Genomic DNA, 26,069 nt, shown 5'->3' with positions numbered 1-26,069 from the left:
ATGCTGTGTGAAGTTGCTGCTCACTTCTTGATACTGTATGGATCTCAGCGTGGTCAGGCTCAGTCAATAGCCGAAGAGATTTGCGAACAAGCAGCTGAGTATGGATTAACAGCTGACATCAGCTGTCTGAGCAACCAGGACAAGGTATGTTTCTTACCATTACTTTTCATTGATATAAAATCTGGGACAGTCACATATCAGAACTGACTGTGATGCATCTTGTGGGTTCCCATGCATCCCCAGTACAAAGTGGAGAGTGAAATCCGCCCAGTTGTTTTTGTGGTTTCCACAACCGGTGATGGTGATCCTCCAGACACTGCTCAGAAGTTTGTGAGAAAGATCAAGAATAAATCTCTGCCGCACGACCACCTCTCCCATCTGCGTTATGCACTGTTAGGTAAGATGGTCTTTCTGTCATGCAAGTGTGAGCTCCACCCATCAGCACTTTTTTTTAATGCTGTTATATATGCAGCTCTCGGAGACACAAACTATGCAAATTTCTGCAACGGAGGCAAGACCATTGACAGCCTTCTTCAGCGACTTGGTGCTAATCATTTCTATGCCACTGGGCATGCAGATGACGGCACTGGGTAAGCTTGCATGAATGTTAAATAACAATATAAAAAAAGCAGATTTTCTGATATATTGCCGTGTCAAACTCAGGGACTCTTCTCTTTCCAGACTTGAAGTAGTGGTGGATCCTTGGATTGAGGGACTCTGGGACGCTCTGAAAAAAAAATTATCCGGCATGTCTGCTTCAGATCAAACTGGCGATACCCGTAGTGACTGTACCCAGGACAATAATCATAAAAATGCATCCGGCCAGGAAAAAAACAAGTCAGATGTAGAAGTTGATCTTCATCTTTTGAAGCTGAGTGAAGTACACTCACAAAATGAGAAAAATGTTACATCAGACAGATCTGATGCAGAGACTCACTCTTCTACGTTGGTTGCATCTTTGAAGCAATCTGTACCACCATTGTCAGAGTCCGTTCTTAAAGTTCCTGCTCTTCCCCCTTCATATCTAGAGGTTGTTTTGGAGCAGGCGTCCACCGATGGGGTATGGACTTCATGAAAAAAAAAAATCAACATTTAGTATAAAGAATAGAGATTAATGTTAAATAGCATGGCTCTTTTTTCATGAAACACAAGAAAAACAAAATTCAGAGTTTCTGTTGCCATTTGTGTAAAATCATTGCAACAGTTTATGTAAGCATGGATTTAGGAACATATGCATTTTATGAATAATCCACTAGGGTGCCCTTTGAATAATTGTGTTGGACAATTGGGGGGCATTTGAGTCAAAAAGTTTGAAAACCACTGTCTGGTATAGATTGTATGAGATAAAATATAATTTCTTTAAAGGAAAGACATTTTCTTAATTTTCTCCACCATTTTTTCATATTAAACTAAGTATGTTATTCCCTTAACTATAGTTTAATATGAAAAAAATGGTGGAGGATCCCTTTAAATGTCTATTATTGTGCTAATAAAAATCCTCCGTTCATAGGAGACAGTCCCATCTGGTAAAGACGGTTATCGTGAAATGTCCATTTCAAAAGCAGTTCAATTAACTCAAGATGATGCAGTGAAATCTTCCATCTTTCTGGAGCTTGATATTTCTGTAAGTCCTTATTTATTTATGCTTATTTCAGTAGGGATGCACCATTATTAAAATTCTGGGTGATTCAAATGAGCTAATAGTTATTTTAATAATAAACAATTGAATTGTATTTATATATAATTGTTTATAATTATGACCGATAACAAAGACATTTATAGAATACATTTTATAGTGATAAATGAATAAATAACAAAACAATTCTAAAAACTAAAATCAATAATTCTAAATGCTACAAGTGAATTTAGGCATCACAACATTATTATTAATCATTTTTGGAATTTGTTGAAGATTACATATAACAGTGTTATTATTACTTAATTTATTTATTTTTCTTAAAGATTACTTTTCATTGAGATGATGACAAAAGTAAACTAACATTCTATACTAACAACTAACATTCATCCAACTAACAACTAACATTCATCCATCCATCCATCCATCTATCTATACTGTATATACTCACCTAAAGGATTATTAGGAACACCACACTAATACTGTGTTTGACCCCCTTTCGCCTCAGAACTGCCTTAATTCTACGTGGCATTAATTCAACAAGGTGCTGAAAGCATTCTTTAGAAATGTTGGCCCATATTGATAGGATAGCATCTTGCGGTTGATGGAGATTTGTGGGATGCACATGCAGGGCATGAAGCTCCCGTTCCACCACATCCCAAAGATGCTCTATTGGGTTGAGATCTGGTGACTGTGGGGGCCATTTTAGTACAGTGAACTCATTGTCATGTTCAAGAAACCAATTTGAAATGATTCAAGCTTTGTGACATGGTGCATTATCCTGCTGGAAGTAGCCATCATAGGATGGGTACATGGTGGCCATAAAGGGATGGATATGGTCAGAAACAGTGCTGAGGTTGGCCGTGGCATTTAAACAATGCTCAATTGGCACTAGGGCCTAAAGTGTGCCAAGAAAACATCCCCCACACTATTACACCACCACTACCAGCCTGCACAGTGGTAACAAGGCATGATGGATCCATATTCTCATTCTGTTCATGCCAAATTCTGACTCTACCATCTGAATGTCTCAACAGAAATCGAGACTCATCAGACCAGGCAACATTTTTCCAGTCTTCAATTTTCAGTCCAATTTTGGTGAGCTCTAGCAAATTGTAACCTTTTTCCTATTTGTAGTGGAGATGAGTGGTACCCGGTGGGGTCTTCTGTAGTCCATCCGCCTTCAAGGTTGTGTGTGTTGTGGCTTCACAACTGCTTTGCTGCATATCTCGGTTGTAACGAGTGGTTATTTCAGTCAAAGTTGCTCTTCTGTCAGCTTGAATCAGTCAGCCCATTCTCCTCTGACCTTTAGCATCTACAAGGCATTTTCGCCCACAGGTCTGCCGCATACTGGATGCTTTTCCCATTTCACATCATTCTTTGTAAACCCTAGAAATGATTGTGTGTGAAAATGGCCAGTAACTGAGCAGACTGTGAAATACTCAGACCGGCCCGTCTAGCCCGTTCAGGAGATTGTCTTGACCAGGACCACACCCCTAAATGCATTGAAGGATCAGATAATTGCATTAATGAAAAATTAAACAGGTGTTCCTAATAATCCTGTAGGTGAATGTGTGTGATATATATATATATATATATATATATATATATATAAATGCACATGCGCAATCACACTCAAGACATCCAATTTTACATTTAGATTACTATATACGCCTATAACGGTAGTAATGCTTTTTTTAAAAGTTTAGTTTAGAACATAGTTTTGGATCAAATAGTTATGTTTACGTTTTTTTCTGTTTCGGTCTCTGTGTAAGTAAATGTTGTCTCTCCAGGAGCAGGATGTTGCTTATCAGCCTGGAGACTCCTTTGATATTCTCTGTCCAAACAGAGCTAGTGAAGTTGACGAGTTGCTGCTCAGACTGGATCTGCAAATGCAAAGGAATTGTGCCGTTCAAGTCAGCTTGCTGAAAAACAGCAGTAAGAAAGGTATTGCAGCCATTGTTGACACAATCAGTGATACCGTGAACATTTTCCTCAAAGTGTGCAAGAGATAAAATAATGTATTCTGCCCACAAGTCAGAGGACTAGATTAAGATTGAACAACTTGAAATGTTGAATAAATACATAGCCAGTTTTCCTTTTCTTTTGCAGCAGCAAAGGTTCCACTTCACATCCCACAGAACAGCTCTTTGCAGTTTATTCTCACCTGGGCTTTGGAGATAAGGAGCATTCCAAAAAAAGTAATTTTGTGTTATTAACCTTATTTAATGTTATAGTTTTTGTGCTGTTTAAGTTCTGAACCTTTGATGTAGCACTAGAGCGCGCTTTATACGCAACAGTGCTTTTGATGTATCGGTGAGGATGATTTGTTTGGCTTTCATGGGAGTGTAGTCTGAAGTTCCTGGACAGACCCTGTTATGCTGCTCTCTTGTGCTTTCAGGCATTTGTGCGAGCGTTGGCGGACTTCACTCAGAGCAGTTCAGAGAAAAGAAGGCTTCTGGAACTGTGTAGCAAAGAAGGCTCAGCAGACTACAACAGTTTTATCAGGGACACCAACGTATGTCTGCTGGATCTCCTTCAGGCATTCCCATCCTGCCTACCTCCGCTCAGCCTCGTGTTCGGTCAGTAAACACATGTGAGCTGCTTTGAATTTACTGTTTTCTGCATTTCATACATTCCATATCAGCATATGCAGTTTGCATGGTAAATGTGCTTGACGTTTGGAAGTGTTTTCAGTTTTGGTACCACCAGGTGGCAGTAAAACAACATCGGATTAGAGGTCCAGCTTTGCTTTTTTGCACTCCTTTTAAAGGCAAAATACTGTTCTTTAACTGCAAGCATAGCGTCTGAATTTTTTTTTAAACTTGCAATAGCTGTATCGAGAGTCTAACCAAAGCATATTAATAAATTCAGCAAATCTAAACTAAAAATGAAGGCTGTCAATTAAGATAACTAATCATCTAATTAATTATGTTAAAGGCCTTCAGAGCCATTTTTAGGGGGAAAAAATTATAATGTGTTATTACTGGGATCAGCAATTTGAGTGGATGATGCTAGTTGCGAACAATGTGCTTGTTTATATAAAGACAGAAGATTGCTCGTTAAAAACACTCTTTTGATTCTCTCAAACCAAATCAAAAGTTTGGGGTTTTTAGAAGTTTTTTAGAATTAGTTTTTCGTAAAGTCTCTTATGCTCACCAAGGCTGTTTCTTTGATAAGAATGCTGTAAAAATAGTACTATTGCCAAATACTATTACAAATTCAAATAACTCTTTTCTATTTTAATATTTTAAAATGCAATTTATCCCTTTGACGGCCATTCCAGCTGTTACTCCAGTCTTTAGTGTCACATGATCCTTCAGCAATGATTCTAATATGCTGATTTGCTGCTCAAGAAAGATTTCTTATCAGTTGTGCTGCTTAATATTTTTCAGGATTCTTAACAGCATGTATTTGTTATATATAAATCACAACATTATTAGTGTATTTGCTGTTACATTTGGTCGGTTTGTTAAAAAATAAAAAGTCTGTCCGTCTGGTAGTGTAAGTTTTGCACACTGTATAAGGCCATGTTTACACAAAGCCGGGTATTTATACGCCGTCGAGCGCCAGCATAACTATGCCAAACCTATGGACGGCAGTGTAGGGAGAAGGATAAAGCCATGCAAGCCAATCAGAATCCTCAGAATCGACAAGAGAGAACCTAAAACGCCGTTTCCCCGAGTTCACACGACAACACATAACTGGCGTCGGCGTTTTCAGACATCTCCGCTTTGGCCAGAGTTTTTAGATATCATCATTTTCTGTGATAAAAACAGGGTTTTCGTGTAAACGAGAGGCCAATCCGCAGGGAAATATCTGCGTTTTCCCTTCGTGTAAACGGGGCATAAGAAAGAACTGTGCCATGTAATTGAATTTGATAATACAAAGATGATATTTTGTAATAATAAACCTTAAATATTCTAAAAATATTTGGTGGATCTTTTTTGTACAATAAGCCTCTGCTGTGAAATGCAATAAAATTATCCATCATTGTGAGAAATGTGCAGTCACCTTGATTTTGAGAAACAGCTGGTATAGCTAAAATTATTATTGCATGCATAGCATACTATAGATATGGCGAACTGCAAGGTAATCATAATGCAGTGACCCTCACTGATTTATGCGGATGTGGCCAGTGGATTGTTGCATTGGATGGGTGTACATGTAAAGTTTTAATCTACATTAAAAATTACTGTAACTTTGGCAAATTAAGGATTAACATGGTCATTCCCCATGGCACAAATCGACAGAGATGCTGGTTCAGCAGCGTCTGACAGTACATTCATTTTATTTCTAAAATCACTCTGCACTGGTGTGTTCTTGATAGTAAGATCATTGTCATCAGTCAAACTGTTCCTCTCCTGACTTTCAGGCCTTTTATGACATTTAAGAGTTTTTCACCAAAACACCATGTGCCTTTTTGATGTATTTGTTTGGGCTGATGAGAGGCAGTAATTGCAACAGCTGCTCACTGTATTGAATGTTTGATTGTAATTAATTGATAATATTGAGGACCTTCGGCATCCACATATGGTGTGCTTGAAATGAACATTTTCAAATTGATTCATCATTTCAGCGAATTGGAGAAAATTGTACGTCAGTTCAGTTGTTGACTGATGAAGGGGAATTTTAAACTTTATTTGAGCAGAGAAACCACGTCTTTAGTGTTCTGCAGAACACAAAATAAGATATTTAAAAGAATATGGGTAACCAAACAGTGGATGGAACCCCATTGACTTCCATAGGATGGAAATAACAATGGAAGACAATCATATTCTTCAAAATATATTCTTTTGTGTTCAGCAGAAGAAAGAAATGTATACAGGTTTGGAACAGCTTGAGGGTGAGTAAATTATGACAGAATTTTTGGGTAATCTGTCTCTTTAACTAGGGACATTTTGTTAAGTGTAAAAAAGCCTTTTGCAATAATTGTAACTAGTGGCACTGAACTTAATATTATTGGGTGAAACCAACTTCAAAAATAGTAATTTAAAAACAAAAACACTTGTTTTATTATAAATTTTGACCACTGTAATATTTTTGTTAGCGATTACAGTATGTTCTTCCTGCAACTGGTATCACCGCAAAATTTGAAAACGGAAAGGACCAGAAACTTCTCTATATTGTAGAAACAATTTCTTATGTAGACTATGAGAAGTTACTTTAAATACCCTCACAGCCTCTGCATCAAGAATAGGAAAACCCTCTTTATTAATGTGTCAATAACCAAGGGCGGGATTTCTTCTTTGGTTTGGGACTTTAAGGCACAACTAGGAAACTCTAATACAAGAGTTTTGACTGTAATATGCTTCCAGAGTCATAAGTGAATGTGTAATTCAGCTATACTTTTTCTGTCTATATCATCATCATTTGCATTTAAATCCGATTCAATTAAACCTGTATAATTTCACATGCATGCCCCTTTTTGTCAATCATTGAATGGTAAATTGTGCCTGTTCACATTTTCCCCGTTTTCTCTATGGACCACTGGACAGTTTTAGACAAAAATGTGCAGAACCTGTGAACAGAAATTTCAGTTCATCCATATCTGCAATGCTGATATGACAGGGGTGCTGATTATAACTTATTCTATTTTAATATATTTTTTAAACGCAAGTCATTGCTGTGATGGTAAAACTGAATTTAGCAGACTAAATTAAACACCGTGTAGTGAATTTAGCTATTCTGAGAAACTGTCTCTCTAAATATCAACTCAAAAGGATTGGGTAACAGAGAGGGGATGCCCTAAAAGAGAAACTCAAGACACAGTTGAATAACCTCAAGGTCACAATGCCATCTCCATCTTTGATCTCTCCTCTGCTTTATTACAGAGCATTTGCCAAAGCTTCAACCCAGAGCCTATTCTGCTGCCAGGTAAGAGACCTTGTTTGAAACACCTGCGTTTTATATTTGGATGCACAAATTAAAGCAGAGACATATCCAGGTTTTAGGTCATTATTTCTGTCTCTATCCTCCTTTGATGTTGTGCGGTTTATTATAGACTGACATGAATTGAGTGAGGCACTTACTCTTGCTTGACGATACTTTATTTGTTGTGATCAAAGTCAAATATTGGATGCAAAGGACATTCCTTTCAGAACCGCCTAACACTTTCATTTGTTTTCTGCTCATCTCCTTTGGCTTGTAAGTGGTCGGGCATCTACACAGTACGCTGATGCTGGTAGAATACACAGAAACATTAGGGCTATGAAATATTAAAGTCCGGTCAGCAGGGGTCCCCAGGGCCCGATACAGGCAGGCCATTAAGAGAGCGATAATGAGGTCCACTGACTTGCTCATGTTCAGGGTTGTTTCTAGATTGTTAGCACTTAGTCTCTTATTTTCTGTCTCGTTCCTCAGCTCCAGCCTTCAGCACCCTGAGAAAGTTCATTTCGTGTTCAATGTTGTGGAGTTCCCTGCATGTCCCGAGCATCCAGCGAGGACGGGGTTGTGCACGGGCTGGCTGGTTGATCACGTCTCCTCAATCTTGCAGCCCCTTGGGACGGTACCTGCTTCAGAGTGCCTAGCCACATCAGCCCTGCCGAAGGTTAGCACTGTAGGCATTGCACATTAGCAAGCCTGTTCACTTCCAAATTAGCTTTTCACGATCCCTGGGAGGATTTGGCTGAATTGGGTTGTTTGAGGCAAAAGCTGGGCAGAAATAAGCTCTGGAGAAAGTCTACTAATCTTTGCAGCAACATCATAAGAGCTTTTGGTTTAGATGCCATCTACAAAATGTATGGAATTAGGTTTAAGGTTACAGAGATGTGTGGAGGATTATCCCATCCCCGCTTAGAATTGATTGGATCTAAATGTCACGTCCAGGTACATGTCAGACCTCGTCCAAGCAGCACCTTTCACTTACCATCCGACCCCTCTGTTCCTGTAGTGATGGTGGGCCCTGGGACAGGTGTGGCCCCCTTCATTGGATTTCTTCAACAAAGGTACATTTTGATGGTCAATCACAAAGCTTTTTTCCTGACATATTTTAGTTGTCATGAAAATTTTAGTAATAGCAGTGTTGTGCAGTGTGAAATGCTATGCAACATTTTTGTGTGAATTCCAAAATTCTGCTGGTATCAGTAAAGTGGTAATCACGTTCATGTTAAAGTCTTTGTTAAAGTTGAAAACGCACTAAATGCAAATGATTTCAATCTTAAAATAGGCAGAAAAAGTTACGTTACAACTGTTGGTGAGCATCCCGCAGCTGCTGAGGTGTTTAGACGGATATGTAAATATGTGCTTCCAAATGACAGCTGTGAGAAAACAGCAGTTAAGAAAGCATTTGATCATAGCGATGTCTGCAATTCGGCACTCCTGCGAAGTAGGCATGCTCAGGATTTTTACAGCCGATACAGACTACTGATTTCTTATTATCATGTATATATACATGTATATATTTCATATATCACCAATCCCAATCATTCAAGCGTTACATAAGTAATATTTTTATTTTTTTAGATGAAGTAATACCACAGAATGTTGTCTTGGTTACAGGAATGTTGTAATTGTTTTAATTGAGAATTAAATAAGCACAACATATATTGATTTTACTATTAACATTTTAATAGGCCTTTTAAAAACAGAGCTCCTGCAAAACGCTATCCATATTAGGATAATTTAGCTTATTAAATGAGTAGTTCACTTTAAAAAAAACTTTTGCTGATAATTTACTCACCCCCATGTCATTCAAGATGTCCATGTCTTTCTTTCTTCAGTCGAAAAGAAATTAAGGTTTTTTTCTTCATGTAATGCACTTTACTGGTAACCAAACGGTTCAAGGTCCAAAAGACAGTTTCAGTACAAACTACAAACTGTTCAAAGGGCTTCAAACGATTCCAGACGATGTATAAGGGTCTTAATCAAACAAAACGATCACTCGTTTAAAAAAAAAAAAAAAGGCTTAAGTTTTATAAGCTCAAATGGTCACCTTGCTCTGTTCTGTGGTGCGCGTCTGTGACTCTCCTGTTCAAACTTGTTTATCAAAATGGACGAATCTTTTTTCGTGTCATTTGGTTCATTCAATGAAAGAAATTAATAAATTGACACTAAAAAAGATTTGTTCATTTTGTTAAATGAATGACGATGAACTGTTTGGCTACCAGTAAAGGACGTTATATGGAGAAAAATCCTGGAATGTTTTCATCAAAAACCTTGATTTCTTTTCGACTGAAGAAAGAATGACATGGATATCTTGGATGACATGGGGGTGAGTAAATTATCAGCAAAAGTTTTTTTTGTGAAGTGAACTACTCTTTTAAAGAGCCTACAAGACTTGCTTGTTTTATGTCCTAAAACTGAACATACCCTGTAATTGCAGGCTTAAAAATGCAGATTAATTCATGAATGAAACAAGGTGTTGAAATTAATATAACTTTAAACGCTACTTCACTAGCCTCAATCGACGCTGAAGCTGATGTTTCACTTTAGAGATCAGCGGCATTGATTTTAATGCATTGAACCCTTAAATGTGAAAGATACTATGACAAAGATTTATTTAAGATACTTGGCAATCTGATTTTTTCACTAATATATGACCTGACCTGAAGAAGGACAGACGCGTTTAATCATACGCTCAGTTTCCCTGTCACTGTCTGCTCCGTGTGTGTGTGTGTCAGACGCCTCAGACACCGAGAGTAGACTTTGTTTTGGCCTGATTTTGTTCAAAATTAAGTCACGCCAGTTCGCTCTTCGATTTTGCTTCAACATTAACTATATCATATATATTTGTAACTTTCTATTCATAAAGGTAAAATATTAAGCAGCACAACTGTTTTTTCTTGAGCACCAAATAGGTATATTAGTAGAATGATTTCTGAAGGATCAGGTGAGACTGAAGTAATGATTCTGAAAATTATATAATTTTATAGTGTATTAAAATAGTGAACACACTGAGTTTATTACATCAGGTTTTAGCGTAATAAATTACATTGTACACTTTGTAAATATACAAACATGGCTGTCAGCACAAAAATTATAGTCTTTATTTGAGGTAGCTCTCCGTGCTCCACAGAGCAGTAAGTGTTAAATAATAACCTTTTTATTACACATTTTCAAAAAAATAAACCAGGTTTTAAAAGAGGAAGGAAGTTTATTGATTCTCGTGTGTAAAAGTAGCATAAAACACCCCTAGGGTGATTAGGATAAATCTAAAAGGATTGAAGGAGGAAGAGAAAGTGTAAATGTGCTATTGACCTGCTCCCCATCACATTATCTGTGATGCCTAATAGCGTTTCTGAAGACCCTGGTATTACAATGAAGAAGGACATAAATTTAGGATCTGGCTGTAAAGGTGTCTTGTGGAGGCCTGTCATCTCAGTGTGTGTGATTTATACTCGGTGCCAAGGGCCCATGAAGAGTGACAACAGGATTACATATGAATGAAGCCTTTTGCCCTGGTGGAGGGCCGGTCGGTGATGTGATGCCTGCTCTGTTTGTACACGAATAGTTTTTTAGTGACACAAGGGTCACAGGTAATCACAGGGGCTAGTGTCCGAGCCGAACGTGGTTGATGAATGTTTCAGATACGTCTGGGGGCCGATGTGAGTGGGATGAGACATTAATGATAAATGACAAAAGTTGTCCTCAAACACCACATCACCTTCCAAAACATCAAGGTTGAGGCAGTCATGCATGTTTGGTTTGGCCCCAAGCCATAGATCAATGACAGCGAGCTGTCTATTTAATATTTAAGTTTCTTTTAATAATATGCACATTTAGTGGATAACAAATGATTATTATTAATTGTAGTAGTATTTTCTCTCTTCTCATCATACACAATATAATTAGTAGTAGTATTTTCGGTATTGTTTGAATACAAATAGCATTCTTATTACTGGACTACAGGACAAAAGTGAAGCAAACTGCACAATACCATTTAAACTAATACAGCCAATTTAAATCTAATTATGATTTTGTTATACATTGATTGTAATCAAGAATCTGTATCACAATGCATATCATCTTGTAAAGTAGTTTCCTTGTAGTGGCTAAAATTCCCTACATATTAGGGAAGATTATTTCCTCCACTCAAGATATCACATTCAGTGTGTTTGTCATACTCAAACCAAAATCACAGTTTCTCTGAACCGTCTGTTAACAGTAAGAAAAAGTTTAGTTCTATCACAGTTATTATTACGTGAAATGCCTGCTCAGTTATAAGACAAATGACAGCAATGTACAGATTTCTATTCTGAAATACAAAAACATTTTCTTGGACGCAAGCATCTGTAAGAGGTGTGCCGTTGAACTGTTTCAATGTGGTTCTTAACTTGGGATTCTTCTAAATACAACTACACTTGATGCCAGCCTTCAATTAAAGATAATGATCACCATTCTGTCAACAGGACATTGTTTGTGTCACAAAGCCCGGCGTTTCCTCTTTAGGAGCAAACAGCATGGGATGCTTCGATTTTCCTCATCTGTAAATCAATGGCAGCAGGCAGACAGCCGGAAATGTATTGTGCTGTGGAGAAAGTGGGAGGCTCAGGCTGGGCAAAAATCTCACACAAGGACAAAGCCAATTCATCTGTTTGCAGGCTGCCAGTGAGCTTTAGGCAGAAAGGATTTGACGTCTTCAAAACAAAGGCAAAAACTATTCTCTTATTTTGCGCAGCCGCCATTCGGTGTGAAAAACCCCCGGAAGTACAGATAAACAACAATGCCTTGGACTACAAACCTGAAGTTGGTGCCGTGATTTACACTATTGGATATTAATGTATTTAGTTGGTTCCTGCTTCTTTTTATAACGTTCCGACTAATGTATAAAAATAATTTTATTTATAAATAAATTTTTTCTGTATATAGTCTAAAGTATGAAATAAATGTACAGTTTTAGAAAAACATATTTCTACATTAAACAATACGCCATCGCATTTACGACTTCAAAATGACGGCAGCGTGAAATCAGCGTATAAAGTGAAGTAGTTTCTGTGACAAGTGGAAAGTAGCAGAAATACAAAAACAAAGCACAATTGCTATAACAACAACCTTGCAAATGCCCATTTTACGTGTCACACCTCCCCCAACTCAAACATCACAAACACATTAACACAACTCGGGTGGCAATTGTGAAGGCATGTCTCAACAGGTAAAAGTAGGCTATGTTCAATAAAAGGTGCAACATATTAGGAATACTTTTAGCTGTGAAAAGAGGTAATAAATAAAAATAATCTAAAAACTAGAACTGTTATGTACTAAAACAGTACGAACACTCCTCTTAAACTAATGAGGCCTGAGTTTCAGTGCGTTCAAGCAGCGCTACGATAACCTTGTTCAAATTCCCTCAAAAACCATGATCCATCTCCCAATCCTCCTCCCTCTCAACATGACATGATTTTTGTGTAAACATACACGCCGCTTTCAAGTGAAGTGGCGTGTTATCTATATGCATTTTGAGCTATCCGCGTGTATGCGTGTATGTCTACGCCGTTAAATGTCCAAGTGATTCCGTGTGTATGTACACACCGTTAAATGTCAAACCGAAACGAAGCAAAATGTAGATCTATGTCATCTGGGGAGCGATATTTTTTTTCCTAGGATGGTAGGGGAAGACTCATATGGTATTAACCCCAGTGACAGTAACGTTAAATCAACAGCGTTCATAAACACGCTGAAAAGCGATTATGCGTGTTGATAGCACGCCAAAAATGGAAATACGACTTGCCGTGTCATACATACGCCATTTCATGAGATCAGTTTGTCCTTCTAGTGACGGCTGCCTTAAATGCACATTTTCCTGGTTACCGATTGGAGCATACAATTTTTTATTCATGTTTTAATTACACTTGATCAATAAATGCACAAGATGATTAAGAACAAGAGTTTAAAAAAAGTCAATAAATACAAAAAAGGACATCATGCATTTACACAAACATTTCCATAAATAGCTAAAATGAGCGCTCCCTTACTGTTTGCGCTATTTAAGGTGAAGACTTGAAGACTTACTATACATAATTATTGCCGTGGCACGATTAGCCAGCATATTAGCAACAATTAGGAACAATCTGTATTGTAAAAAGCATTATATAAATAAATAAACTTGACTCCGCAACACTCAGGCAAACCATCCAGAACATTGTTGCAACTGCATAGCAACAGACTAAATTTCCTCACAACACTGTAGCATTTGGTTAGCACCACTCTGGCAACCATCCAAAATATCAATGCACTAAATAAATATAACTCGGAACAACTCAGAACTCTGGTAACCACCCAAAACACTTTAGCAACCACATAGAAACATGACAACATACCAATGTCTTGGCAATCAGCCCAAACATTTGAGTTCACTTTGAGTTCTGTAGAAAAAGTAAAACTGTGGTTAAATGTTATAAAGGGGCTTAAAATGCTCTTGCTCATCCATTTCTTTGTTCGCACTTTGTGTGCCGTTCACAGGTCAGAGAGAATGTTATTCTGAGTGACTACAATTAGATCTGATATCACATATGTCCCCTGTAAAAGGAAAGTGAGGAGGAGGATTACATAGCATGATTTATAAAGGTGAATGTTCAGAGTAGGCCACTGACTCACTTTCATTGTACATTTGAAAAAGCACCAGCTATTGCTTTAGCTCCTATTCTACCCAACTGCAGGCTGTCATTTTTTTTAGGGATGAGGATATGTCGTCCTCGATGTCGCAGTACAGTTGATTTGTATTCAGGAGGGGAGCTGGTCTGCATGGTGTTACAAAATGGAATCCAGGTTTTTTCATATTGGTACTGGCCCCTCTGGGGCAGCATAAAGCTCCACTAAAGCTAGTTTATTGAAGCCCATTTCCAGATTGGATATTGAACTCCCAGATGCTAATGGCTCTTCTTTGGACCCTCTGTTTGTTCAAATGCCAAACTCAGTTGAGCCAAGCTTTGAGCAGGTGGGAGTGACCAAAAGAAGCATCCAAAACATTTACCATGTCTCACAAAATATGGGAAATGGATGTGACAGGCTATGTTTGGTTGTGTTTATTATTTAAATTTCAAATCAAAAGAATGCATAAAGTGATTACTCTCAATGAAAAACATTTCCCATGTATTGTCTGTTTCATTTACCATTTAATTAGTGGTTGTAATAGTTTGTGTAACTGTATTTTAGGAAATCTAGAAAGTAGAGAATTTATTTTAGAGGCTGTGTAAGGGGATGCAGACAAACCACTCATGGAAAAAAAAAATCACAATTAGGGCCGTCACTAACGACTATTTTGATAATCAAGTAATCAGGTCTATTTTTATGACCACCATTTTTTTTTTTTACAATTAATTGTCAAAATAATCAACTAAGCAAAACAATCACCTTAAAATAATAACAATGAGGCAATAATAATTGATTAAAATAAAGTATCAAAAGCAAGTTCTCATATGGTTTTATTGAACAACACTGTTAAAATACATAGTGTACTATTCATAATATAAATAATTAAATTATGTATTATAGCAAATGCCTGCAGAGGGTACCAGTGCATTGTGAGTGTTGTTGTGCTCTACATCTCAAATCCTTGTTTAATATTGGCCAAACATTTAATATTTGGCCACTTCTTGGTGTAGAAATGCTACAGCCATTGTAATTTCTTGAACAAAAATATATGGACATCAAAAAAATGCAAAAGTAGAGTGAGGCTTTAAACTTATTTTGAAATTGTGATGAATAGTTTTGAATATTTAGAATTTTTGATGTACTCTGTGTTGGCGTAGGTTTATAAATGATTTACCTTACAAATCTGATCAAATAGCATACGTTGTGTTCCCATATGGACGTTATAAGCCAACCAAACTCTCAACAGAGATGGAGTTTGAGACGTGCTCCACACATGTAAATGATAACAGTTACTGTGAACGAAGCCGCTCTTAGACGTATGTAACCTACACACACATGTAAATAAATATAGTGCATATATATTTAATGAATCGCAGTGCTACATTATGATTTTTAAATGTTTTTAATACATTGTGCAGCTTTAGATATGGTCTAGTTATGCGGTTAATGGATTCTCGTCTGTGGAATGCATGCACCACTTTCAGTATTTTTCCTGTTAATCGGCACAGGTAAATTGTAATAAAAATTGATTTTAATCAAGGTATCTTGACAGCCCTAATCGCAGTTGTGAGTCACAATTTTGAGGTATAAAATCACAATTTTGAGAAATGACCGCAGTTGTGAGGTATAGAGTCGTGATTTTTAAATTTGCATTTTTAAAGAGTTTTTGCAATTGTTAGACAGTCACAATTGGTACAATTATGCGAGGTATAATTTGGTCGTTCAGTATTCAAGTAAGAAGTACTAGTGTGCCTACCAAGATGGCTGCCAACCAAGTACAGCTGACTTGCTTCAAGGTACACGATTTATTTCCAACTAATTTATAGGCATCATTTTGTTTATTGATGTTACACAACTTCTAAAACATCCATATACCTGGAGTATAAAAAGATGCATATTTTATTTCATTAACATCAGTCAGTAAACAAACCATTAGTATTCTATCGACTGCCCGTTGCTCAACATGCCACTTAATTAAATGTAGATGCATAACAATAACAACTGTCTGACAGCACGACTTGAAAGGGAGTGTGTTGCTTTGCTTGCCAGTTGTTCATTCCATGTGATGGGTCACTGATGCAAGGACACAAAATGAAAAAGAACAGATTGTAGATGTTTGAAGAGAAGCTCTGTTTTGTTGTCCTGTGGTCATCTCATCCACACAGTGGCTCATTAGTAATCTAATCGCAATTAAACTGTACATTCAGCAGATGGGGAGGGCTTAGTGTCTGAAACTCGGCTCACTGCAGTGTTTTGAGTGATATCAGCATGATGAAGGGCATCTCACCCTGAAAGTCCTTTGGGTGTTTCAACATTCCACTTCTTTTAATACCTCTGAAAGTTTCAGACCTATTTCTAAATGCTTTATTTAGGTTGGGTGAAGGAGTAGACACTGGAGTTTGCTTCTGGCCTGAGTAATGCATCTCTAACAGATCTCTTCTTCCTCTATAATCAAGTTGGAGTAAAGACACAGTGGAGTAGACAAGTGTGCTTTTTTTTTCAGGGCCCGAAGACTGTTTGTTTTTGTGCGTCTTCTCTTTTATCTCTTTGGAGAAGTCTGTCAACCTTTAGCAGGTGCAGTGTACAGATAATGCCTGGTTACCTGTATGTCACCTTAGTGTTGGGAATTCTGGGAACACAGCCAGAACTTTTGGAGGACTTGCTCAAAAGAACCCACCCAGATAAATATCAAAATCCTCTCTCTACAAAGAGTGACTTTGTGTTTTTGTGGTAAGGCCGCAGTTAAAAGAGTATTTAAACTCCACATGCTACTTTATGGTTTCATCATCATGAAACTATGAATTGGAACATTTAAAAAATACAGAAGATTATTAAAGCTGCAGTCCGCAGTTCTCTTTGCCGCCATCTCTGTTTGAAATCTGAAATTGCAGTCATTTGTAGAATTATTAACTCTACGTGAGTTGTACTTTGGTATGACACCGCGGGGATGAACACAATGTTTGAGGAGACTTTGAGGCTGTCAGTCACCGCGCCGGTGAGGATACTGGCATTTAGAATCACAGATTATTCTTTTTGGAAGTATGATCAACATAATAATTTTCACCGGAAATTTCACCGAGAGCCAAGACTACTACTTCATGTGTACAGATGTGACGTAATGATTCAATATAGCCTACTAGCCGAGACTCCTTTATGTGTACAGATGTGACGTAATGACTCAATATAGCCTACTAACCGAGACTCCTCCTTTATGTGTACAGATGTGACATAATGACTCGATATACTGTAGCCTACTAGTCAAGACTCTTCTTTATATGTACAGATGTGACGTAATGACTCAATATAGCCGATTAGCCAAAACTCCTTTGTGTACAGATGTGACGTAATAACTCAATATAGCCTACTAGTCAAGACTCTTCTTTATATGTACAGATGTGACGTAATGACTCAATATAGCCGACTAGCCAAAACTCCTTTGTGTACAGATGTGAGGTAATGACTCAATATAGCCTACTAACCGAGACTCTTCTTTATGTGTACAGATGTGACATAATGACTCAATATAGCCTACTAGCCGAGACTCTTCTTTATATGTACAGATGTGACATAATGACTCAATATAGCCTACTAGCCGAGACTCTTCTTTATATGTACAGATGTGACATAATGACTCAATATAACCTACTAGCCGAGACTCTTCTTTATGTGTACAGATGTGACATAATGACTCAATATAACCTACTAGCCGAGACTCTTCTTTATGTGTACAGATGTGACATAATGCCTCAATAGTCTACTAGTCGAGACTCCTTTATGTTTACAGATGTGACGTAATGACTCAATAGTCTACTAGTCGAGACTCTTCTTTATGTGTACAGATGTGACGTAATGACTCAATATAGCCTACTAGCCGAGACTCTTCTTTGTGTACAGATGTGACATAATGACTCAATATAACCTACTAGCCGAGACTCTTCTTTATGTGTACAGATGTGACATAATGACTCAATATAACCTACTAGCCGAGACTCTTCTTTATATGTACAGATGTGACATAATGACTCAATATAGCCTACTAGCCGAGACTCTTCTTTGTGTACAGATGTGACGTAATGACTCAATATAGCCTACTAACCGAGACTCCTCCTTTATGTGTACAGATGTGACATAATGACTCAATATAGCCTACTAGCCGAGACTCTTCTTTATGTGTACAGATGTGACATAATGACTCAATATAGACTACTAGCCGAGACTCTTCTTTATGTGTACAGATATGACATAGGCTACGTTCACACTGCAGGCTGAAACGACCTAATTCCGATTTTTTTGCCCCTATGCGACCTGTATCTGATTTTTTCATGACAGTCTGAACGACACAGATCCGATCTTTTCAAATGCGACCCAGGCCACTTGGGTATGTGGTCTAAATCCGATATGTATCCGATCTTTTGAAATGCGACTTCAATCTGAACGGCCAGGTCACATATATCCGACCCGCACGTCATTGCAAGCACCTGTAGCCAGCCAATACACGCTAACTCCAATGCGTTTCCTCACTGTTATGGGCCGCTGCAGACGTGTCTCTTCCCCAGTGTTGTGCCTGAACGCGTTCAATGAACGATAGTGCATGAACGCGTTCATATTTTCGCGTATCATATTATTCACGTTCGCCCGAAATAAACATACTGTATTACTGCCTGATGAACATTACTGTGAACACGTTCATTCTGGTGTATGTGAACGTGCGCTCTCTGTCAGTATAACTTTGTACAGTAGGGTGCCAGATATAGAGCCTTCTAAGCGAAAACCTGGCTAAAACACATGTGAACATGCCTTAAAATGTAGCAAATAACCACCCAATCTGGCAACACCGCGGCCGCCGGTGGCGGTGACAAAGCAAGGAGCGCCGCGGACACGCACTTTCAATTAAACGGGTTTTATGACGAGATCGGTGAGGATCGGAAAAATCTTACATTTATGTGCAAACTGCCCGTCGATAAAATAATTATTGTCTGTGTTTGTATATGGGCTGTGGCAATAATAATAATAAAACAAAAGCTCGCAACATTTAAAAAAAAAAAAGAACTATTCTGCAAACAACAAGTGACGTCTTGGACCGTTGATTACTCTTCTGCGCATGCGGGTCACTTCTGGGTCATTTCACGTTCACACAGGAGATCACAAAAGGTCGCATTTAATTGGAAATGTGAACGGCCTTGCAAAAAAAATCGCATTTTTTCAAAAAATCGGAATTGAGCATTAAGCCCTGCAGTGTGAACGTAGCCATAATGACTCAATATAGCCTACTAGCCGAGACTCCTTTATGCTCACAAGCAAAGACATGCTCGAATTTCCCGCAGAAATCCACCAGTACCATTGGAATTAAAAACATTATTACAAGCTTACCGTTTTGAATCGAACTACGGCAAGCAGATAGTTATGAACACTGGCTGGTTATGTATTCTCAAATATGTATTTTGGATCATTTTTTAAACAAAAAAAGATACAGATTGCCACTTTAATTTTGTAATAAGTGAGCAGTCAGGTTAATTAATCAACTAATATTTTACCATTATGAGATTATCAGCAGCATTTCCTTGTCCTTCATTCATTTCTAAAACATTTTTACTGTCTATGAATAATAAACATGTCATTTTTTTTTAGATGAACTTGAATAAATGTGGGTCTTTGCCATTATTAATTTGTTTTATATATTATTAAAATAACAGCATTTATTTGAAATAGAAATCTTCTGAACGTCTTTACTGTCGTTTGATTGATTGTCATTTAATTGTCTATTCATCAAAGAAACTTGATAAAATTTATCACTGTTTAATATTAGGCCGAACAATCCCCCCCTCCAACTGTTTATATTTACTTATTCACATTCATAACTCACCGAGATGCATTTTATTTAAATAAGAACATTTGACCATTTGCACATATTACAGAGAGGCATAAACACATACATATGCATGTGAGCATTAGAGAGCAGCCGCCTGTCAGTCAGACAGCCGGTGGTTATGGAATTGAGTCTGCACTCGGTATTATTAAACCTACAGAAAGGCTTCTACTGCTTTATTTATTTTAGTATTGATTTGGTAATGTTTAGGTCATCTTGACTTCCTTAATTGGCATTATTTTGGCCATCCAGCTCTATAGATATCATCAAAAAACCAAGTCATTTTAAATAGAGGCTATTTTATAATAGTGCTTCTGTTAGTTTTAACACTTAATTTTATAGTGACATCATATTCAATTTTGCAATACTGTTTTGACCTGACAGAGAGAAAGAACATGAGACGAACCAGGAAGCAACTTTTGGAGAGACATGGCTCTTTTTTGGATGTCGCCACAAAGACAAAGACTTTATTTTCAGGTGAGTGTATTCACAAATTTCTTAATCTGTTGTCGGTCTTATTTTCCAGAATAAACTTCAAAACAGCCTTAAAGGGACAGTTTATCCAAAAATGAAAGTTCTGTCATTGATTATCCAACCTTGTGTCGTTTCAAACCCTTTAGACTTTCGTTTATCTTCAAAACACAAATGAAGATCTTTTGTCAAAGTGGTAGTTGCGTAGCTGTTATCTGTGGGACAGAAAGCTCTCAGATTTCATCAAAAAGATCTCCATTTGTGTTCTGAAGATGAATGAAAGTCTTAAGTGTTTGAACGACATGATAATAGTAATTAATGACAGAATTTTCAGTTTTATGTGAACTATACTTAAAAAGATATCAATGTACTTGAAGCAATTATTACAGTGGTGTTCAAAAAAATAAATTTAAAAACTTATTTTTTACCCTATTGCCAACTTATATTTTGTTAGTTATATCCTAAAGATACAAACAAAATAAATAAAATAGGCTAAGTACATTTAATTTTAAGATATTCTCTAAAAAGCAGTATTTTGATGCAGTTTTGTTTCCCAGGTAAAGTTATTTTTTTAATGTATGTGTAGATATTTTTCACTGGAAAACAAGAAAAAAAAATGTAGATTTAGAAAATGAATTGCAGTGCAGACAGACACGAACCACAATTCTTCCACCCTGCTCGCTTTGCAACCTGAGAGTATTTTTCACACGATATGCCAGCTTTACAAAGGCTCTTGGCGTCTTGTCTCTTCTTGGTTGCTATCAGCCAGAGGCTCCTTTTGCACTGTCCTTGAGAGTAATGATTGGGAAAGCAATGAAATTAAAGTGCTCCCTCTGAGAGTATGGGTCATATGATACAAGACATTATATAAGATGATTGGGGTCTGGCTGTCCCATAGGCACACAGTCATAATTCACACGCAAGGTTCTGAGTAATGACATTGGTGCCTGGATTGGTGAGTATTAAGTGTGTGTTGTGACCGAGGGGCGGCACACAGCGTTATATCCGCGCTTGGTTCTACTTGACCCAAGATCTAATAAAAACAAGATTCAAAGTCAAGCTCCTGACATGCCATTTCAATCCATCTTTGCCTTCACTGGTCCTGAACATCAAAGGATTGTTTAACATTTCTTAATTACATTAAGCATAACATTAGCATAACATTTTTTAATTATTTTTTTATTTTTTTATTTCAAGCATACAATGAAAAAGTGTACAATATGTACAACATAAGACAATAATCGCAACAAAATGATGATCAAACAAAATTTCACTGCTGCTTGAAAAGGAGTGGGATGAAGTTAATCATTTATCATGTTGATAATGGTTGATTTAGATGGTTTCATTTATCACCCTGCCTCCGCATTGATTAAGCCAATCAATGAAATTAGTTTTGTATTGTTCAGTGTAACGCCCTCATTGTCTGTTATTCTTTAATGAGCAAAATAGTAAGTGCCAGTGGCATTTGAGATGAAAAAGTGACTGAACCTGGCTTGAAAACTCAGCACTCACTGAAACACAAAAAGCAAACAGGCTGGCCATCAGGCAATCTGCTAAAGAAAACAAGGCGTCTGCAATCAATTCTAATCAAACATGATACTTATTGGAGTGTTAAAAGGGTGAAATCAGCTTCAATCATTGTTGTTTAAACAAAGAACACTTGTCTTAGCCCCTTCATCACCAATCTTTGTTTTTATGGATTTGGATTACATGAGGAGAGTTAGCGGGAGGCGTAGATTCAGGACAAATGATCTCAAGTCTTTTTTTTTTTTTTTAAAACAATAAAAACATTCAATATCTGTAACAAGTCAGTCAGCTTGCCTGGACCAGTTTAGATAGATGTGGCTCCCAAATGGACCCCGTAAGCAATGCATATGCACTCAAAAACCTTAAAACAAAGCCATGAAGCATGTACAATAAAATACCTGATTGTTAATAAGTAGTTTCATAATTTAGATGGTGAATTCTTGGCTTTGCTTTGTTAACCTGCAGTAATCATATAGTTTGTGCGGTTTTCTGACAGAATATATAAAAATGTATACAAGGATTTCTATTAAAAAAAAAAATGTTCATTTGAACTTTCTATTCATCAAAGAATCCTGATAAAGTATTGTGTGTATTACGGTTTTAACAAAAATATTAAACCAAACAAATTAACTCAATGTGGAATGTGCTATTACTTTTCCAAGTCACTGAAGTCACGATTTTCTTTAGAAGCTTTTAAAAAAGATCTTTTCTTTAAAAGAACGTTCTTTTGCATTCAGATCTTTGGAAACTCTGTTTAAGTGGTGATATTTAGATTACGTGCCAATACTCGGGTTTTTGTGATCCATTTAAACATGGCTATTTTTCAGATGTGTGCAAACATTTGTTTATCCAACTGTTTAAATTTCACTCAATCATCCTCCTTTTCTCTTTAGCTTTGGTGGATTTGATTTCCATCACACGAGAGTAGATGTTAAAGCTTCATGCTGATTTGTACTCGGCTTTCGCCAAGATAAGCACAAACTAAGACGTATTTTCTTCTTCACGTAGTTTCTTCCTCTCATATGCCTCATCTACCGCATCCTCCCATGGCACTGTTAACTATCAGCTGAACAATGCGTGCTGATCCAGACCACAAAACAATATCTGGTCGTAGGTTAGTGGTGGCAATCTCAGGTGGAAAAATAAGCTGTTGATCAAGATCAGCCAGCATCTTCCAGTCCCTAGCAGCTTCCAGTTGTCCTGGGCGAGAATTGGTGTTAACACCTTTTCCTGGTGGTTGCTCGACTGGGCGGAGGAATATTGTCTTCTCTGTGTAATGTTTTGCTAGAACAGGTCATGCTACGCTTGCATTCCAATGCTAAAGCAAAACATTGCATTACTTGGTCATGGCGCCAAGTAAGCTGACCTTGGCTAAGAGCCACATTACATCCTGTCAAAATGTGCCTTAATGTGGCAGGTGATGAACACAAAGGACAGGAGGGATCCTCTCCTACCCAGAGGTTTAGGTTCTGCGGTGATGGGAGAACATCATATGTTGACCTGTTAAGGAAACTGATCCTACTCTCTTCCATTGAACAAAGGTCTTGCCAGCCCATCTTGCATTGTTCCACACTCTCCCATCTCATCCACTCTCCATGCTTGGTCTGGGAAATGGCCTTTACACCTCATCCTCTCCTCCTGCTTTCGCACCTGGTTGACTACCAGCTTCCTCCTTTGAGCTGGGCCTGCCTTGTGCCATTTAGGAGGAGCTAAACTGAGCCCCAAACCCCCTCTTCCATGCTGTACCTGTCCCACAATATCCCCAATTTGAAGGGTAGCCTTTGCCTCTACCACAGATTTCTTTGCTGACCACTTTCGACCGGGCTACCTCCCTTACACATTTGTTGCTTGACTTTACTGAGGTCATTTCCAGCCTGACCTTGGCACACTTAAACTCCTCGGTTAAAGCAGAGACTGGCAGCTGCAATATTCCTTTACTATAAAGTCCCACTCTGCTGAGGCAATGTAGAACTCTCAACCATTTCCTGATGTATGAACTTACGATGTAACGTCTGATGTAACGCTTCCAGCATATCCATTGTTGTCAATGAAACCTCGTACACAGTCAGTGGCCACAGCAACCTCGGCAGTAGACCAAACTGAAAGCACCAGAGTTTTAGTTTGCCTGGTAGAGAACAGCTGTTTATGCTCTTCAACCCTTTCATTGCTTGTCGTCTAACTCCGGGAAATCTATATCGGATAACTGAAAAGTTGTGCAACAACTCTTTTTTGCTATAGTTCACCCTCAAATTTCTCCCCCAAGTTCAACTGGCTGACTCGATGATCTGGTCACAGTGGTTATGACTTGATAAATTAATAAGACTTGCTAATGCGTGTTGTTGTGTAGAACGAGTGAATGACACACTATTAATTTTTGGAATGAACTGTTCTTTTAAGGCAAATATAAAAATCAAAGTGCCTGGCTTTAGCAATTGAACATTCGAGGTAACAGACAAGAAGAGCAATCAACTGGAAAAGCGCTTCAAACCTTGAGCTTGACCCTGTCCGTTAACTTCACATTCTTCTATCTCTCATTTTGGTTGAAATAGCACCCAAACATTTATTCAGAGCTGAAATAAAAGCTGTTACAATAACGATTTACAACAGAAGCCTTGAGGTTTTATAAACTTTCTTGCCAAATGGATGAAGAAGAGGAAAAGTTGAGTTTCAAATGCAACGCACTAATGAGCTCCATAGTTGTTACTTAACCCCTGCAAAATCTGAGAATCTAATTTGCCATTTGTATATTTGAATGCACAAGTTTAGCTTAACCACCGCAAAAACAACCACTGACTAAATAACAGTGAAACACGGTAAAATGCACATTACTGCTTTTTTTCCCCAGAGAGGAATTGGAGAGATTTGCGCATAATGGAACGCTCAGCCATCTGATCGTGTGCTTCTCCAGAGATGAGCCTGATGCAGCGGGAATCATTAACAGACCAACATATGTCCAGCATAACTTGCTTCTCCATGCTAAAAATGTTGCCAGGATCCTTCTTAAAGACAAAGGCTGCCTTTATGTCTGTGGGTGAGTACAAAATACCATGGTTGACCATTTATTATTGTGGACTGCCACATTTTGTTCACCAGCAATACCATCTCATGATTTTATAGGGATGCTAAGAACATGGCAAAAGATGTGAATGACACCCTATTGGAGATCATAGGAAATGAACTTCAACTCGATAAACTGGATGCTATGAAGATAGTAGCAGGACTTCGTGAAGAGAAGCGATATCTACAGGACATCTGGAGCTAAGAAAGAACACACAAGTCAATTTGACTGGGACACTTTTCCCAGTCATCTCAATTGCAAAAATTGTCCCAATCAACCTGAATTCACCCTATAGTACACAAACAAATGGCATCTTATTGACAGAACAGACCTTGCACAAATGTGCAAGCTCCTTTTTGGCCGTTTCAATTCAAACATGCACCTCAGCAGCTATTGAGTGATTAACTCATTAACAGTTAACAGTGCTTTTCAACTGGCTTAAGTCTCAAGGCTTTTAGAGAACAATCCGAGGGTGTGGTGAAACGTTTCCATTAGATGGCTTAACTGTGCCTTTTATGCAATTAATAAAGAGGAGCCCTGCATAACCGTTTCATTCTCTGAGGATCATTTGTGTTGGGTTTAGATACAGCTCAGGTAAAATATGCATACTGCATCACACTCAAGACAGGAGGACGCTAGACACGAGAAACCAAAACATGACAGACTGGATGGGAAAACTGTCAGAAGCTGCCAAATCCAGGATCATCTGCAGCATTTCTGTATTTTCCAATTCCAAAAGTTTTTTTTTAAGATTAGAGAGTATAGCATCATCAATTTTCTTCCCAACAAACATTTTGCTATTTAGGTTTGCAATTCGTCTCGGGTATCCATAACATTTATACCAGTCCACAGAGTTGGTTGTTGCCCAATATTTTTTCGAATCTGTCAGGGTAAGAAAACATGTTAATTGTCTATAAGTACATTAAGTATAAGTACAAAAATATGATTGAGTATTTGGGTATTAATGTCACCATGAAATC

The 26,069-nt window shown here is 37.8% G+C and overlaps 1 protein-coding gene across 2 annotated transcripts; it reads left to right on the top strand.

Moving 5' to 3' along the window:
- mtrr (5-methyltetrahydrofolate-homocysteine methyltransferase reductase) lies at positions 1-25,640 on the top strand. 2 transcript variants are annotated; one of them, XM_039666760.2, is made up of 14 exons: positions 1-144; positions 244-397; positions 473-590; positions 682-1,060; positions 1,511-1,624; positions 3,430-3,583; positions 3,752-3,837; positions 4,038-4,218; positions 7,471-7,513; positions 8,000-8,186; positions 8,465-8,583; positions 20,418-20,510; positions 24,877-25,062; positions 25,149-25,640. In XM_039666760.2, the coding sequence occupies exons 1-14, from the start codon at positions 1-3 to the stop codon at positions 25,291-25,293; spliced, it is 2,103 nt and encodes a 700-aa protein (XP_039522694.2). In that variant the 3' UTR covers positions 25,294-25,640. The 2 variants fall into 2 exon arrangements, with proteins under 2 accessions (XP_039522694.2, XP_039522693.2); XM_039666759.2 differs by having other exon boundaries at positions 3,749-3,837.
- The last annotated feature ends 429 nt before the right edge of the window (positions 25,641-26,069 follow it).

The sequence above is a fragment of the Pimephales promelas genome, chromosome 22, assembly GCF_988280905.1.
Source record: "Pimephales promelas chromosome 22, fPimPro1.hap1.1, whole genome shotgun sequence".
NCBI classification, from domain to species: Eukaryota; Metazoa; Chordata; class Actinopteri; order Cypriniformes; family Leuciscidae; genus Pimephales; species Pimephales promelas.
Note: the sequence above shows the minus strand (reverse complement) of the source record. Positions and strands in the feature narration are given on the sequence as shown.